This window comes from Equus przewalskii, chromosome 23, assembly GCF_037783145.1.
Source record: "Equus przewalskii isolate Varuska chromosome 23, EquPr2, whole genome shotgun sequence".
NCBI classification, from domain to species: domain Eukaryota; kingdom Metazoa; phylum Chordata; class Mammalia; order Perissodactyla; family Equidae; genus Equus; species Equus przewalskii.
Window position 1 is genome coordinate 7,388,069 of NC_091853.1, and position 17,841 is coordinate 7,405,909.

Below are 17,841 nucleotides of genomic sequence, written 5' to 3' on the forward strand. Positions count from 1 at the left end.
CTTGTTTTACTCCTCTACATGTCAAGCATGGGCAGGATTAGAGCCCTCTGTCTTTTTGGCCACAGAGTGCATCAGCAGCAGAGGATGGGAGGCACAGAGTGTTTATGTGACTGACCGAAGTCACTCAAGTCGCTCATAGAGCCAGGACTGGAACCCAGCAATTTGGGGTCCCAGCCAGTGCCTTTCTCCAACACAGCGTATAGGGTGAATTTGTTGCACACTAGTGTCCCATGAGTATATATGTGTGTGTGTGTCTATATCTATACCCGATAGTTTAAAATGCTTACAATGACTCATTCATTCAACTAACGTGTGTTGAATGCCTACTCTGTGCCAGCTTCTGTGATAGGCTCTAGGAATACAAAGATGTGTGAGACACGTTCTTGCTTTTGAAGAACTCTCAGCCTACTGGAGGAAACAAACATGTTTTTTAAAAAAACACAACAGTACAAAAAGCTATATCAAATCTATGAGGACCTCAGAGAGGCAGGCACCCAACTCAGGGGGGTGGGAGGCAGCGAAGTGGTAGGAGGGTCAGGAGAAAGATTTCCTGAGAAAGTAATACATAAGGTATGTCTTAAAAGATGAGGAGTTGACAAGGCCAGGTAGGGCAATATAGAAAACATTTCGTCCTTCAGGTTCTGAGAGATGACAGTCGTCTTGTTTGTGGGACTCTGGAGTCACATTCATGGTTGTCAACAGCCTGGCAAGATCCTGCCATGCACCTTGGAGACCTCTGGTGTATATTTGCTAGTCGATTTGCAATGATCTCTGTGATTCCATTCCCTGTAGGGCCTAGTAGTAATCTTATGTAGAAAGCGGAAGTCTGGAAAGGTGAAGGAATCAACTGCAGGAAAGACAAGAGTCTGCTTATAACTCTGCTAAAGACAGCCCTACACCAGGGTTCTCCCACTCCCACTCCGCCTGTCCAGATCCTCCTCATCCTTTCAGACTAAGTGCAAATGCCACTTCTAGAAGCGCTTCTTGATTCCTCCAATGGGACATGGTCTCTCTCTTTTCTGAAGGCCCAGAAGTATTGCTTCTTCTATGATATCTCGTGTGTCCAACTTTGAATCACAGTTTCAGATAGGTGTCTTAGGCTTAGAAACCCAAAGATGTGAGGGATGGAGGGAAGAGCCAGGTCCCAGGAGATACCATCCCCGGAGTATCAGGGAAGATATGGTAGAAAGTTGAATCTGCCCAGAAGCAGAGGAGTCAGCACACACGGGCGCTTCCTCTCCAGCCTCTCTTCTTACTCCACCCCTCCTCCCACGAGAGAGTCTGCCATTCCAGGCTATCCTCAGGTACCTGAAGCCGATTTTCGAGGTGATTCTTCCATGTTGTTGCACAGTGTTTCCCAGGTGGGAATGCCCTCCCCACTCCTCGCTCACCCCACCAACACCTACCAAGCATTGCCTGCTCTTCGAACCCTTCTCAGACCCTTCCCTCCATGCCCCATCCCCCACCCAGGTGAGTTCAAGACTCCTTTCGGTTTCACTGTGGCCTCTATTTCTATCGTAGTAGTTTTCACACCATCATAATTCTCCGTACACAATCTGCTGGTGGTGACAGCTTAGAAGCTGTGTCTTATCTATCTCAGTGTCCCCAGTACCTGATGAATGGGCAAACAAATGAATTGGTATTCTTCCCTGGTCTTCCTTAGGGCCAGAAACTTTTGTCTTATTCATCTTTGTGACCCCATCACAGCACCCTCCACGTGGTGGCCTCACAATAAATGTTTGTTGTTGAATGAATGAAGCTAGTCATTCACACTTATACTTCAACATACCAACCCACAGCATTGTAATACTGAGTTGATTCTTTTTAAATGACCTATAAAAATGAAATGCATGTTAAATATTTGTCAAAAGAATCCACTTTGTCCGTAGTTTTCAGTCCTCAAAGTCCCAGTAATGCCTCACACAAGCGCCATATGTCTCTCACAGGACGAAGCTCCTTGCAGACCAGTCTGGCAAAGGTCACCTTAGGGGCACACCCACGCACTGTACGCCACATAGAGTCCTCCTCCTGTTCCGCACACGTCCCAGGGCAGCATGAACGGGGCAGGGCGCAGATGTGCACACATGTCACTGTGGTAGGTCAACGAGCTGATCCAACGGAAGGAGAAAGCTTCAGTTCTGAGTGATCACCTGTTCGTCCCTGTGGCCCTCCTCTCCCCCATATTCTACACTTCCTAGGAACACATCTCATGACTCTGATGTCAGTGTGAATGAGGAAGGATCGGAGAGAATCCCCAGATGGAATATTAACCTCAAGTTCCCGTTTGCTCCCTAACCAAACTTTCATCAGAATGCGAATGAGAACCTCATGTTCAGGTGTAAATGTTCCAAAGCCCTTCCTTCCACCCTTTGGCAGAAGTAAAGTCAGAAAGAAAGCAGCGTTTGCAATGAGCAGACAGGATGCCCCCAGCCTCCCTGCACTGGTCATTTCTTTGCCCTGGCCGCGGCAGCCTCTGTTCCCCGGAGGAGGGAGGGCGCTCAAGACCCACACGCCAGCTCCAGTACTGTTTATGGCTTAATCTATGGCTCTCAGGAGGTGCAGAAGGGCCAAGTGGTGCTGGACAGTGTATGCTTGAGAGCTGATGTCGGACCAGAGTTAAAGCGTAAGAGAAGGGGATAACGCTTGGGAGAGGCCAGTGAAAGGAGTTTTGCAGAAGACAAGTCATCTCTTCATTTTTCTTAGACTGTCAGAGGTCCTCAGCTACTCAATACAGTGGAGACTTTGTGTGAAATGGGGAAAATGTGCCCCCTATGAGTCAGTGCAGCCCCTCAGACATGGGTGCTCAGGTTGGAAAGATAGACCTCACTGGATTCCAGCCCCCAGCCTCATCCCCCTCTGCCAGGTGTCTTATACCTATACCATTGTATGCAAGGGGCCTGAAGCTTCCACTTAGTCTATGGCTCACCCCCTCCTGCCCAAACCCTCTCTGATCCTACCAGCTACAGTGAAGCCTCGATTCAACCTCCACCCAGAATGGGGCTGAGACCAGAGTGTCCACCTCTGTTTTATGGAAGGAATGACTGTTACCTCCCTCACTGCTCCACCACCTTCCCACTTCATTGCTACCCCAGATACCCCACCATTTCCTCATCTCTGTCTGTCTCTCTTCCCTCTCAGGCTAGGAGGAACCAGGGTGACCCCATGCTGATCAGAAACAAGCAGCTGTGCTCCATGTGTCGAGAAATAAAAACGGTAGGCCAGGGGGATATCAGAGATGGCATGGGCATCCCAGGGCGAAGCACTGCCTTTTCCCCACCAAGGCCCAGTGGAGAGAGACAATAAGGGGGCCCCTTGCAGGGAGAGCCTTGGTAAGGGCTGCAAATGAGGAGCTGCTGGCCCTGGGAACACCATCATCTGGCACTGTATGACAAACTCTCCATTTTCAACAAACCAAAGATGAACCAGGGTAGGTTGGGCCAGAGGGAAGAGATGAGATGAGCCCCTTTGCTCCGGGTTCCTAAGGTAACTGCAGCTATAGAAGTGCAGGGGGTTATGAAGCTTCTTCTGCCCCCTTAACGTGTCCTCAACACTACACACATGCACACAATACAATCCACCTCCACCACTGTAGCCGGGAAGCAAGCAGCTTAATCTTTGGGTTTACCATTAATTCAGTCAGGAAAAAACTGGGGAGAGATTCTATAGTACTTTCTAGCTAGTGGAGGTGTCTGTAATTGGTAGTGGGGATGGTGAGCAGAGGGGAGTAGGAGGAGAAGAAAGAGGATATCAAAGGGGTTGAAGGCACTAAGGACAAAGCTCTGTCATGTGTCAGAGTTGCTGAAGAAAGAGGCCTGCTTCAGGAGGGTGCTGTACAGGTCAGAGGTAGGACTTGGGGTGGTTTAAGGGTTAGGGTTAGGTTGGTCAGGGTAAGCATCAAGCTTGGGTTGAAGGGTAATTTAGGTCAACAGTTTGGTTTAGTGTAGGGGTTGGGGAAGGGTCTCCTCAATTGTGCTATCCTGTGATTCTCCTTTGACTCAGGGAGGAAGGTGGGGCTGGAGGTGCAATAAGAGGAAGGCAAGGAGCAGAAGAAAAACAGGAGACAGAAGAGAGGCTCCTTTGATGAGTTCCTGGTGAAGGTGCTTCTGACTAGTAGGGTTATGGGTTTGTGAAATTTTTGTGTGGGCTTTGGAAATTTAACTGAAGCTACCGACAAAGATGGACCTGGGTGTTACAATCTGTGTTCATGTTCTACGTAATTAGGATCACAGTGTTCACTATTAGCATTGACTGGAATCTGGGATTTCTCCCGGGCTTATTCCTGGAATCACCATGTCCACATCTGGAGTGCGCTGACCCCGGGCCAGTGCTGGCCTCAGCCAGCTGGCTCACTCAGGACTTCAGCAGCTGTCCTCTTTCTCAAGACCCCCTCTCTGACCTTCGCCCTTGCCCAGGCCTCGCTGAATGAAACCATGTGCTATGGTTTTATTGTTGGCTGCAGATTCCAAAAGGAAGGGCCTCAAACACAAAAGTGCCCAGGGACCATACCCTACAGCTGTCAGATCGGGTGCACAAAGAGCCCAGTGGGAAACTACAGAAAGTTGGAAAATAAGTGTGAGGTACCCTTACTTCACTATGTAGAGTGGCACCTCAACTTCCTTCAGGGGAGGGGGACGGCACATCTGCTATAGTCACTGAGACCTCCTCCTTTCTCAGCAGGGGGTTGAATGGAGACACTGGGGAAGATATAAAAAGACTCCTAAAGATAGAAAGAACTTCCTCAATCTGATAAAGGGCATTCATGAAAAATCCACAGCTAACATCATACTCAGTGGTGAAAGACTGGATATTTTCCACTATGATCAGGAACAAGCTGAGCCGTCCGCTCTTGCTATTTTGTTCAGCATTGTACTGCATGTTCTAGTCAGGGCAGTTAAGGTGAGAAAACAAATAAAAGGCATCAGATTAAAAAGGAGAATGTAAAACTATGTTTGCAGCTGACATGATCTTATATAGAGAAAGCGCTAAAAGATCCACAAAAAAACTATTAGAGCTGATAAATGAGCACAGCCAAGTTACAAGGTGCAAGATCAATAGACAAAGATTAATTTTACTTCTATATATGGCAATGAACAGCCCAAAAACAAAATTAAGAAAGTAATTCCCTTTACAATAGCAGCCAAACATTAAAATAAATTTAACAAAAAGAATACAAGACTTGTACATCAAAAACTATAAAATATCATAGAAATTAAAGAAGACCTAAGTAAATAGAAATAACCCTATGTTCATAGATTGGAAGACGTGATATTGTTAAGATGGCAGTACTCCCCCAAATTGATCTACAGATTCAAAGCAATCCCTCTCAAAATCCCAGATGCCTTTCTTGCAGAAATTGACAAGCAAATCTTATCTTTTCATTGTCATGGCTATAATATTTTTTGAGAAATAATGAAAAAAATCCTGTTTCTTGGTGAAAACGCAATCTCCAAAAGAAAACCAACCTCTAGTGCTAATAGTAAATCTGAAAAAATTCAAGAAAGTGATGTCTGTTAATCAGGAATACTATAACTGTGTAATTGATTTTAGCCCTGTATGAAGGGCACACTTAAAACTTTCAAGTGAGCTTCAAAGTGGATTTGTTCATTCACTAATTTGGTCAACAAATATTTCTTAAACAGGCACCGTGTTAGGACCTGGAGATATGAAAGCAGAGACATGGTCTCTGCTCTCATGAAGCTGAAAGTCTATCAGGGAAAGCAGGCATTAAGCAGGTCAATACAATGAAAAGTTTATGAGCATTCTGATAGCAGAAGCCCAGGGAACGTGAGAACCTGGGGACCACCTCACAGTAGTGCAGGAGTCCGCAGTGTCTGTGAGAAAGTGACAGTTAACCAGAGACCGGAAGAATGTTGGGAGTGAGCTGAGCAGAGAGGGTTGGAAGGCTTGCTCACCTTGAGGTATCTCACTCCACACTCTGAAAACCAGGCAAGAACAAAGACCCTATGACTTGGGGACCGGAGGATCGCCTCTGCTTCATTCTCATCACAAAAGGATGTATGAATGACTCTGGTATTAAATACAACTTGAGTTTGCTAACATGGTGTATTATTTATTTAAATTAGCATGCAGTTTGGGGCAGTGTTCTAAACGAGACTTTCTTCCTCAGGTACAATCAAGAGCTATAATAATCCCAAGTGATCTGAAACTATCCTTTAAGAATTTTATGAATCAAAGGTAAGTCAAAGATTGAAAGCGCAACATGACTTCAATTCTGATTAAATTAGTTTGGGGACACATGATAGTGGGTTGAGAAACATAGTAAGTAGAATGTTTAGGCAATGCTCGGGGAATGGGCTTCTTGACTGGTTTCCTTTTCTGGTTAACCCAAATAGTTAGACCAAAAGAGTTTTCACCTTTTTGTTTGAACAACTGTTGAAAGTACTGTACAAAGTATAATCTTCCTTTCCGCCTTCACAAGCACAGTACAAGTAATAGGATGGGCAATTTCTTTGATAACTCGGGCAGAACTAATATAAAATTTCCATGTAGATGAGATGTCTAAATCAGAAGGTACAGGGCATTACACACAATCTGTCCTGAGTCCAGGACATCTTCTGCGACTTTGTAGTAACTATTCTTATCAGTTTTTTTGATTGTCATTTGCTGCTTTCTGATCAAGATCAAGTATATCAGAAATAAAATCTGGGCAGAACTTTTATTACTTGGATATCAGGGGTTTCTTTTTCCGTATTTCATTATCAGATAAGGAAGAAGGACTCAGTTTTTACTTTATTAAAAAACTCAAAACAAGGACTCACCCTGGATAAGGCACCAGTGTAGACTTGCCTTGCAATAGATGATTGGAACGTAGACACACAGTCACTCTTACTTATGACCAATCCAAAAAGTTATATTTGATCTAATGGCAATCTTTCATTTGTTTTTCCTCATACAGAAAGCAATAATGTGGGAAAATAGGTCTTTTTGTAAGCTTCTGTTGGACAGCAGTAGAGGTTATGATTTCTTGTATGACCTCAGGGCCCTCTGTTCCAAGCTGAGGTGTAGACTCAGATGCATTGAAACAATGTACGGGTATCTGGCCCACGTAGACAGGGTCGTGGAAGAAATGGGTATTTGAGTGCTACAGGCTCCAGCGCTAATCACACTTACCTACACTGACTCTATACTTGTAAGGAACTCTTAGATCACAATAAAAGTAATTCTAATAAATATTCTTTACGGACTTTAAATAGAGAACAACTATCAGAGATTTCTGAGCAAAAGTTCACTCTTCTGTGGGAGACTTTTGATATTTGCTGGCCCAATTTATTTATCTTGCAAATTTGGCATTTAAATAAAGTCTCAAATCCCAAATCATTAGTTGGTTTTATTTTATTTATTTTTTTTTTTGAGGAAGATTAGCCCTGAGCTAACTGCTGCCAGTCTTCCTCTTTTTGCTGAGGAAGCCTGGCCCTGAGCTAACATCCGTGCCCATCTTCCTCTACTTTATATGTGGGACGCCTACCACAGCATGGCATGCTAAGCGGTGCCATGTCCACACCTGGGATCCAAACCGGCGAACCCCAGGCCTCTGAGATGTGGAACGTGGGAACTTTAACCACTGCGCCACCGGGCCGGCCCAGTTGGTTTTATTTTTGATGAATAGCTCTTATTCCTTTAAAGCTAAGACCAAGAGTTGAACCAATCCTAAAATCACGTCAACCAGAAGTATCACTAGATTGCTCTTTTTTTTCCAATGTAATGAAAGAACATATAGCATGTCTGTTTGAGATTTAGCTAGTGTGACTATAAAGTAGGGTCCTGGTTCTGTTTGTAGCTTATAAAACCTGCCCTCACAATTTTTAACTCACACCACATATATAGGCAGGTGGAATTGTCCTCACTGAAATAATAGTTTTTTAAAGGTGACTTTAATTGTAGCCATTGTAGGAATTAAATAATGTTTGTTGAATGAAAGGAATGAAGGAAAGAAAGACGGGAATGAGAGAGGAAAAGAGAGGAGGAGGAAATATGAGTGGATAGATACATATTTTTGAATTATAGTGTAGACAGATCTTTTTTGTCCTTTTTTAAAGTATGCTTTTTGGTGAAGAAGATTGGCCCTGAACTAACATCTGTTGCCAATCTCCCCCTCCTTTTTTTCTCCCCAAATCCCCAGTACATAGTTGTATATCCTAGTTGTAGGTCATTCTAGTTCTTTTATGTGGAATGCCACCATCCATGGCTCGATGAGCAGTGTGTAGGTCCACGCCCAGGATCCGAACCAGTGATCCCTGGGCCTTCAAAGTGGAGCATGTGAACTTAACCACTCAGCTACTGGGCCGGCCCCCTGGTGTAGACAGATCTTAAACTATTCAGTCTTACAAGCACCTTCTGGTTTGCCCAAAATGGGTAACAGAAGGGATTTTCTTTTTCTTAGTCCCAGGGAGTCCTCCAACAACAACTGAATAAAATAAACTGGTTGGACTAGCCATGTTTTTGGTAACAAAGTAAAAGTAATCCTGAAAAATCTTTGTGGAAATAGAAACCATAAAATGAGTTTAGAAACTTAGATAGCCCAGCAGAGTTTACATATTTGTCAGTCTTTAGAAATTAAGCAACTTAAACTAGTGTAGAAATGGTTTGGGAACAGACACATTTTGGTTGAGGGTCACTTCCACAGCCTTAGCCCCCAGGAGAAATAGTATGTGGCCAAGACGTTTTCTCTACAATTGGAAGGTTCTAACCAAAATAGTCTCAGTTTTGCACTCGAAGGGTAGATTACTGATCTGGAAGAGTTTTTTTTTTTTTTTTCTGGAAACTAGAGGATTCTTTCCTTAATCCCTTCTATCCTCAGACCATATATGTTCTGACAGTGAAATAAAACATTTTTTAAATGAAGATTGTATCAAAATCCATGAAAATATCACTAAGGGAAAAAGCTTGAGAAGCAGTGGTCTTTGGCCCTGTCATCTCACCCTGCTGCAAAGTGGTCTGAACTCCAGGTTCACAGGTGCTGGATTCAAGAGACCATTTGGGTTTTGAAATGGAAAAAGACACATTCCTTTCTACCAAGCCATAGCCAAACAACTAATGTAAAGTTTTCTTGCTTCTTCCATTCAGAATGATGAGCCTTCATCCACCAAAAGCCCAGACAGTACGCAAACCTTCCCGTGGTGACATCCCAACAGGTTTGCTTTCTTTTGGAGTACTTGTAGTGGGAGACATGCTAGCTCCAGAGTAGTAGAAGGAAAAGTTTAATCCCTTAAGATGATTTCTAAATTCTCAGAACAAATTCCCATTCTCCATCTTTTTCTCTTTCACATATTGCTGATTGACCTGTTTTGGTTGGCCCACAGCCCGCCCTTCACTCCAGCCCTACCTGACCCCTCTTCAGGCCTCACTTGCCTTTGTCCATGTCATGCTCCTTCCTAGGTCTTCTCCACACCACATGGCTCTGCTCCGTTCTTTCTTCAAAGCCCTATAATCCACTTGCTGAAGAATTTCCTTAGAGATGGGGCACAGATAATTCCCTTCTCAGGCAGTCTTGATAGTACCAATTAAGGTGGGAAGGAGACTGCGCCCCCATACCCTGGGAATGCCCTCCCCAAGGCCCTGAACCTTCCACCCCACAGGCTCCCTGAAACACCTGCCTTCTCTCAGCAGCTGCCCAGTGCTATTCTTATGTTCAGTTGCTGTTAATAGAAAAAAGGATGGCAGCTCTATCTCCAGCTGCAGCACTGAGCTGAGTCTCCTCTTTGAGAGAAGCCAGCACTGGGCTGGTGAGGGTGGAAGTGGGTCATTCTTCAAGATGATATAATTCAAGGCTTTAGTGCAGTGTAGGCTGTCACTTTAGTAACTTTGTCCATGTTCTCATTTGCTCCCATACTGAAGCCACCTTCAGTTTTTCTTCCATTTGATACACACAGTAGGGAAAATCAAGATCACTTTCTGCACTTTATACAGATGGGAAAGTCTAACTCTGTCCTGGGAGGTTGCAGGGAAGGTAGAGCCAGAACTGAACTGAGAAGACATCAGGAAAGGAAATGTGAGGATAGAAGGGGTATCTTGAAGTGGTGATAAAAGGGAGGACCAGAGATTCAAGTAACAGCTAAGGTTTGGAGATATCCACTCTAGTGGAGTGAAAGACTACTAGTCTCCCAATGAATCCCTTCTTATGTATCTGAAAATATTGGCCTAGCTCATGGCTCTCTTAGCTAAAGTGGACTGAAGAGCCAAGAACTAGGAGCATACCCAGCAAAAGCTCCCCATTCTGCCATTCTCTGCTCTGCAACCACCTCACCCTCTCAAAGCCAAGAGAACACAGAGTGACAGGCATGTGCAGTTGGTTTCAGGGTTCTCTGTACCAGCCACACACACATTCTGAATTTCCATTGAACCTGGCTGTTTTCAGGCCTGCCTCACAAAGGAATGAACATCCCCCACCCCCACCGACACGCACACGTACACACATGCACAGAATTATATGCCCTTCCCTCAGCAAGAATATTACTTTCTGATTCTACAGGACAGTGTGATAAGATGCCTTTCATCAATTTATTAACCCTGGGAGTGTGTTTCAGTTACCAATATAAGAGCTAGACTTGGTGTACGTAAGATCAGCACATTATGTTCTTGCACAGACCTGGTTCTTACCCATAGAGTCCATCCAAGGACAGTAATCTTGGAGGGGAACTTCAGGGAGAACCCTATGGAATTGGCTAGGAGCTAAAGCTTGGTAGATCTACTGTCGATTCCAGTCGTTACCCTTCTGAGTTGCGCTTTGCTCTTGTGTGTGTGCTCTCTGAAGTTATGGAAAAAGCACTAGCCTAGGAACAAGGAGACCTTGGTTCAGATCCTAGTTTTGCTGTACAGGCTTGGCCAAATTGTTTAAACTCTCTGGACCTCCATGTTCCCACCTGTAAAACCAGAGAAGCATTTTGCCCACATCCTCATGCTCACCCACAAGAGCCACACATTCAGTACAGGCAGCCTTCACCTTTGATCAGCCCGGAAAAACTGCTGACACTGCCCTGGCCCCACTGGTTTATACAGCTTAGACACATCCCTACTGCAGCACTTGTGGCTTACTGCTGAAGCTGCCACCCACCTGTGCTGTGTTGCCTGTGGACATGCTACAAATACCAAATGGCCGACTCATCCCAGTGAACATTACTGCCGATGATTGTCTAACTCATTTTGTTGATCACAACAGTGATTTCTAGTGTTTTTCTCAATTTAGCTAAACTTTATATATTATCAATAACTATTAGTGAGAACTAAGTAAATGGAAAGAGTCTGTCTCTATAAGTGACGAGGATTTCTTCTTGATTTGTTTATCTTGACTCTGGCCTTCAGTCCAGAGTTCCATGACACCCACAGGCTCTTGTTGTCAATAGATGTTGGTAGAGATGTTAACCACTTGACTTGGGCCTACCAGGTAGCACAGTGTGTGACACGGTACAAAGAGCACTGGGTTAGCATTAAGGAGATGTGGGTTCTGGTCCTTGGTCCTTAGTGCCTATGACCCTGTACCCTTGTTTTCTCTTCATTACAGTGATGAGACTGAACTGGATCCTAGGTTTGTGATTTTGTGACATCTTTTAGCTCTCATTCAGCTAGACTAATGAGCTCGTTCCAGAGCGTTCAGGACTCCAATTCCCTTAGTCATTCAGTGACTTCCGGTGGGAAAATGTTATTTCATGCACTGAATTATTCTCCTTCACAATGCGTCTTCTGGAAAAGTTGAATATTAACCAGCTTTTTGTAAATAAAATCAGATTTGAAGAAGAGGTCAGGATGGTGAGGATTTTAAGGAGCCCTAAAATAAATTATTTCATAAGATGAAGGTTCCTTTGAAATGCAAATACTTTTTTACTTCTGTAGCCTTTTGCTCAGACTGTGTTTGTTTGTTTGATGAGCAGAACCACATACGTGTCCCTGAAAAGTCTTCTGAGGACTGAATCCTCTTTTCCCTTCCACTCACATTACAACTCCAGACACACTTTATCTTTATTTTTAATTTAACTGGCAATGTCTCCTAACACATGAGTTTTGTTTCTAGGCACTCCTTTCTGGCCTCTATGACAAGATTTGTAAAAGCTTAAATGTTGTGAGGTATAAGATGGTTCTATTCAAAGGAATTCTTATGTGAATTTTGAATCTGTTTTTAAGGTTGAAGAAGTCTTGGGTGACTTTTGGTTATTTTGAGTTTCTTTAAAAATAGAATCTAAGCAGCCCTTGTCCTTCCTTCTTGCAGAGAGCATTCACTACAGACTGCCCATTCTGGGCCCCAGAACAGCTGTCTTTCACGGAATGCTGTCAGATGCCTACAAAACTCTGCAGGAGACACATCTCTCTTCCTTATCCGGAAAGGAACCAATGGGCAAGACAATGAGGCAGAGAGTGATCAGAACTCATAACCTTGCAGACTCAGAGAGAAAACAACCTCCCCAGGCCAGTTTCTGACACTAGTGCCTTCTCATTATTTCCTCCTATCATCAAAAAGATGACTCCATTTTGCCTTCATAAGAGTTGCTAGCTCTTGCCTCTATCTTCTCACTTCTCACTTCGCTTCTCGTAAAGACAAAATGGTTTAATTTACATCATTATAAAGACATTGATTAAAATGGAGCATTTTGAGTGTCAGTCATTTTGTTTTGTTAAAGATTCTTAATTATGTTATAATAGATAACATCCTGCTGTTTCTAAGACATGAATTTTCTGTGAAGATTATTTCAGCTCTTCCCTCAGGGCAGGGGCCAGAGATGACTCCAGGAGGTCCCTCATGAATTCAGCCTATTAAGAATAAAAGAGAGAAATGGAGGTCAACCTCTCTCTTTATCTCTGTCAGTTAACTCTAGTAGATACAGAGGGTATTGTGATGCAATAACTGGAAAATGGCAAGTGACTAGTTGTTGCAACACTTGAGGACAGGAACCGTCTCTCTTGCCCTCCTCATGCCACCCTCTTTAGTGCCTTGTGTATATCAGAGGTTCATCTAATCTTTGTTCAGTCAAATCCAAACCAAATTCTTATATTTCCCAGTTTGGTTACTTTGGTTTGAGGATGTATGTCTCCAGTTCTGTCCTCGTCCATGTGTCAGCAGTGTGAGGGAGACAAAGGAAAACTCTAGGCTTGCAAATATGATATTTAAGGGCAACTATGCTCCATGTCTAGCTTCAGGAAAGCTCATATTAAAAAGGGTTTCCACTGCCTTTCATTCCATAGGAGGCAATGGCCTTGTGGGATCCCGAGGTCTGGAGTAAATGGACACTGGACCAATGTGTGAGAACCAACCTCTGTGCTGATTGTATTCAAAGAATGGGCTTCAGAAATACCTAACAAATGGCCTCATTTCTTGCGCGGACACATACGTGCACACAAAAACAAACCCCTAAAACCAGAAAAACTTGCTTGATTGCCCTATATTCCTGGTAGGCTGTGATTCTTGGTTTCAGTTCAGTTAGCGTTCAAGAACTCCAAAAATAGCCTGCACTTCATCTCACAGTGAAAGCTGTATGCGTGAATTATGATCTTGTTTCAGATAATTGTCAAAGGACACACAACAATGTCTCCTTTTCGTCTTTTTTTTTTTGCAAATCAACATATTCAGGAAAAGAGTTTGGGGCACCTATAGTCATGCCTTAGAGGAGGATATGTGGAGCTTTTGAGGTAATCTGAATACTATGCGCCTAGTCAGGCAGAATGTTCCCTAAATCTCATTAAGGAGTCTTCATCTAGACTATTAGGGTGTTTCCAAAATTTCTTTAAAAAAATAACATTCTGGTGATCGCTAGTCTCCTAGTATGGTGACTGAGAATGATGGTCTGTATCAATGGTTCTTCAACTTTTTGGTCTTAGGAACCTTCTACACTCTTAAATATTGAGTGCCCTAAAGAACTTTTTAAAATGTGGGTTATATCTACTGACATTTATATTGTAAATCAAAAATGGAGAAATTTTTAAAATACAGCAACACACAAGCATACCTTCCAATAGCTGTCAGAGTGATGACTATCACATATCACATAGCCTCTGGAAAACTCCGTTGTACCCTCTGGAGAGAAGAAAAGTAAGAAAGGCAAATAACATCTTAGTATTATTATGAAAATAATTTTGACCTCACAGACATCCCAAAAAGGATTTCAGAGGCTCCAGGGGTCCGCAGACCACACTTTGAGAACTTCTGGTATACGTAGGATACCCGTGCATCTCCAGCCTTCCAGGGAAAGGGAGGCCAGAAGCTTTAGCTCTCCCACCTGAGTAATCTGCTCCCTTGACAGGGGTGTTAGAAAGAAGGCAGTAGCAGGTTTTCAGAGTTTGATGATATTAATCTTTAGGATCATTTACCTCTCTTTGCTCACATCGTCTACTTAAAAATCTTAATTTGGTTTCTCTAATAGTGTCCTGGTGAGAATAGAGTAGGTTGACCAGTTGGCACAAGCATTCTAGTTCCCTTTGAACTCTCATTTGTCTATATGAACGCTTGTAAGTTTGTTTGCTTTTGGTTAGTATGAACTCATTTCCCAGAATCTGAGGTCCAAACCTGGACCCAATATGGCCTTAGCTCACTAGTGATGTCCCATTAGCAGCTTTGTTAAACAAAGCTTTTCCTCTTCACTTTACTCTTGCAACCGTGTCCTGGAGACTAATGGCACCGAGGGCAGAATGTCTTAAATTGGACAGTCTAGCTCTTGACCAATTTCTCCATGTGACCAACCCAATACCACCATTTCAATTTAAACTTGCAAAGAGATCTGCATGGATGCTGCCTGAATCGTAATTTAGCACTTTATTAAGTGCTGTCCCTGTTTCATACCTGTAATTCTTGTCTCTCTAGAAAAATCTATAACTTATTGAGGATGAAAACAATATCTCATGCTAACAGTATATCCCCACAGGAACTACCCAGACACATACTCAAGACATACTCAGAAGAAAATCCATTCCTACACTTGCGAAACAAAATGCCAAAGAAAATATGAGCTGAGATCCCTAAATTTGGGGCTATGAGGACACAAAGGGTTTAGGTATTAGGACCTCGCCTCTGAGGAACTTCTCACTTCAATGGAGGAAATAACATGCACGCACACAAATGAAAAGCATGTGGACAGGCCAGTGTGTGAAAAAGTATGAGTTACTCTCCACTGTAAACCGAACACCCAATGATTACAGCAAAAACCACGAGCACCAACTGTTCAACTCTCTAGACAGGAGCAAAGATGCAATTGTGTGAGCTTGTCAGGAAAGTTGGTTAGAAGAGAAATAGCCATTTTCACCCACACAGGATGTTATCTCTTGTTCTTTGCAGAGCCTTTGGCAAGATGTTTAACTGTCTGGCCAGTGAAATGCGGAATAGTGAAGTTAAGCATTGGCAGATGTTTGCTCTTTCAAGGAAAGCTTCTTCGCAAGCCTCCTGGCATTGGCCTCCACTCTGTCCTGTGTAGCAAAGATCATCCTATGGGATGTCACATAGCCAGAAATTCAGGAAACCCTTACTTTCTGGACTCTTACATTGAGAAAACTGCCTGAAGAGTAAAATGTACATAAAACAACAAGAAAGATACTGGTTAACACTCATTACCTCGGAGGAGTGGGACTGAGTGGTTGGAGGACAGAAATTGGCAGAAGGAGGAGATTTTTCATAGTATACCCTTATTTACTCTTTGAATTTTAAACCACATGAATGTTTCACTTACTCAAAAACAAGATGAAATGAACAACAACAAAACCTGTTAAAAGTTACCAGGGGCCTATCTAGCTTTGGAATTGGAAAACTGATAAACTACCAGCATAATTATTTGTCTTCCTGATACAGAGACAACAAAATCCTTGAAGACTACAAAGCACAGGCAAGTGCCCAGTGGGAAGATAAATTTTATCTCTGGCCCTGGGAAGTTTTGCTACTGAAATGCTAGTACTGGCAAATAGTATCAGAGGCCTTCTGCTTATGTAGTATTTTCAACTTCTCAGATTCTTTCACTTGTTCTTCCTCTCTCTCTGCCTCACGTTTACCATTGTTTTCCTGCCATGAAACGGGCAATAACGTGCACACAATGCTGCCTATTTTACAGAAGCAGTCCTTCCCTGGGCACTTGTACAAAGATTCTTCATTTTATTCTAACAAGTGCACCTGGTTCTTATTTATGGCGTTGCCTACATGGGACTACTCTCTTGCACAAAACCCTTTAAATGTTTGATAGCACAGCCCATGTCCACCTTAGTCTTTTTAAACTTACAATCCCCAGATTCTTCAGCCAGTAGAACATGGCCCAGTCATCCTCTCTGGACCCACCCCAGTGCCACTCAAAACCAGACACTTAGAGTGGAATCTAAAACTCCAGATGTGACCTGGCCAGATGTGGCTGTGGGACTTTCAACCTCCCTCCTTCTGGCTCAACTGCTTCCAGAAATGCACACTAAAACGGCATTTGTTTTCCTAGCAGCTGTGTCACTTCAGTCTCTCACATTGACTTGCCACCAACTAACCCCTTTTTGTCCTTTCAGTGAGAAGTGCTATTCTGACAACGTTCCTCAGGCTGCCAATTTTTTAAAACCTATATGCATGACTATATTCTTGTTTATTAAGTTGCCTCTAGCTGGATTCCAGCCGATGACCATCTTTCTTAATCTAGATTCCATCAATCACTAGTTCTTCCAAGTTTGATTGTGCTCTTCTGTCTTCCTCTCAGTCTTTGATGCAAGTGTTGTAAGAAACAGAGACCAGAGCCAAAACTCACAGCACAGCTCTCGAGCCCACTCTTTAGGTCAGGGAATTTTAAGGGTCTTTGTTTTCCTGTATTTTATTAAGAAAACATTCAAATGGACAGAGAAGCTGAAATAATAGCATAAAGAATACCTATCTATCTTCCACCTAGAGTCTACGATTGTCAATATTTTGCCGCGTTTCCTCTATCCCCATATCGTTTTGCTGAACCATTTTAGAACAAAGACATCATGGCATTTTACTACTACTAGTTCGTTGTACCACTTGCAGCTCCGAAAAAAAAATTATCCTTCAAAGGATAACACCATTATCAATGAAAAATGAATAACAGTTCCTTATTATTTTCTCCACTCTGTCCATATTCAAATTCTCCAATTTGTCCCCAATATGTCTATTATGGCTGGTTTGTTCAAATCAAACAAAAAACGACACATTGCGTTTTTGCCTCTTTTAATCTAAAAAACCTTACCTCAACTTCCTTTTTCGTGACGTTGCCTATCAAAGAGACCAAGATAATTGCTTGGTAGAATGCCACAGACCTCTTTAAATACTACCCCTCTTCTTGCTGTAAATTTCAAATGCTGCTATTAAGTAAGGGGCATTCATTGAGTAATTATTAATTCTTTTTTATTAATCAAATTGACATGTAACTAACAATTAGAGCTTCTGATAAGCATGAGATAACACTCTTCCCATGTTGGATTGATACCATCACAGGCATAAACCCAGAACTGTGATACTTTATGATTGTGTGACTTTGGCCGAGTTACTTCACCTCTTGGAGTCTTGGTTTCCTGTGCTCTGTAACCAGGATAAAAGTGTTGGTCTCAATAATAAGAGGAGCACGTACACTAAAATTGGAAGATCACAGGGAAGAGTACCATGACCCCTGCATGAATGACATGCAGATTTGTGAAGTGTTCCATATTTTTAAGCTAAGCTCATATGTCTATTTATTAGATATTGCAAAATGTCCCTTCATAAGAGTTTTCTAATTTATATTACCATGAGAAATGTATGCAAGTGCCTGTTTCCCTCAGCCTCAAAAATAATTGTAATAATTTTTATTTTTTAACTAAAATTAGGAATGAAAAATTATATGTCTGCATGATTGAAATTTGTATTTTCCTAATTAGGAGATTGAACATGTT

At 42.7% G+C, this 17,841-nt stretch overlaps 1 protein-coding gene and 1 non-coding gene across 6 annotated transcripts in view; both read left to right on the forward strand.

The window, feature by feature from the left end:
* C23H1orf105 (chromosome 23 C1orf105 homolog) overlaps window positions 1–16,836 on the forward strand; it is a 38,906-nt gene extending 22,070 nt beyond the window's left edge. The window contains exons 4-7 of one of the 5 annotated variants that reach the window (XM_008525233.2): window positions 3,139–3,213; window positions 6,128–6,195; window positions 9,085–9,152; window positions 12,221–12,594. In XM_008525233.2, the coding sequence (XP_008523455.1) occupies window positions 3,139–3,213; window positions 6,128–6,195; window positions 9,085–9,152; window positions 12,221–12,429 (420 nt within the window). In that variant the 3' untranslated portion in view covers window positions 12,430–12,594. Of the gene's footprint in view, window positions 1–3,138; window positions 3,214–6,127; window positions 6,196–9,084; window positions 9,153–12,220; window positions 12,595–15,274 lie in introns of those variants that run through there. The other 4 variants (XM_008525232.2, XM_070591093.1, XM_070591095.1 and 1 more) reach the window with 4 other exon arrangements.
* Window positions 16,837–17,514: 678 nt separating this feature from the next.
* Window positions 17,515–17,622, forward strand: LOC139079017 (U6 spliceosomal RNA). The gene has a single exon (XR_011532280.1). It is a non-coding gene; the product is annotated as a U6 spliceosomal RNA (small nuclear RNA).
* The last annotated feature ends 219 nt before the right edge of the window (window positions 17,623–17,841 follow it).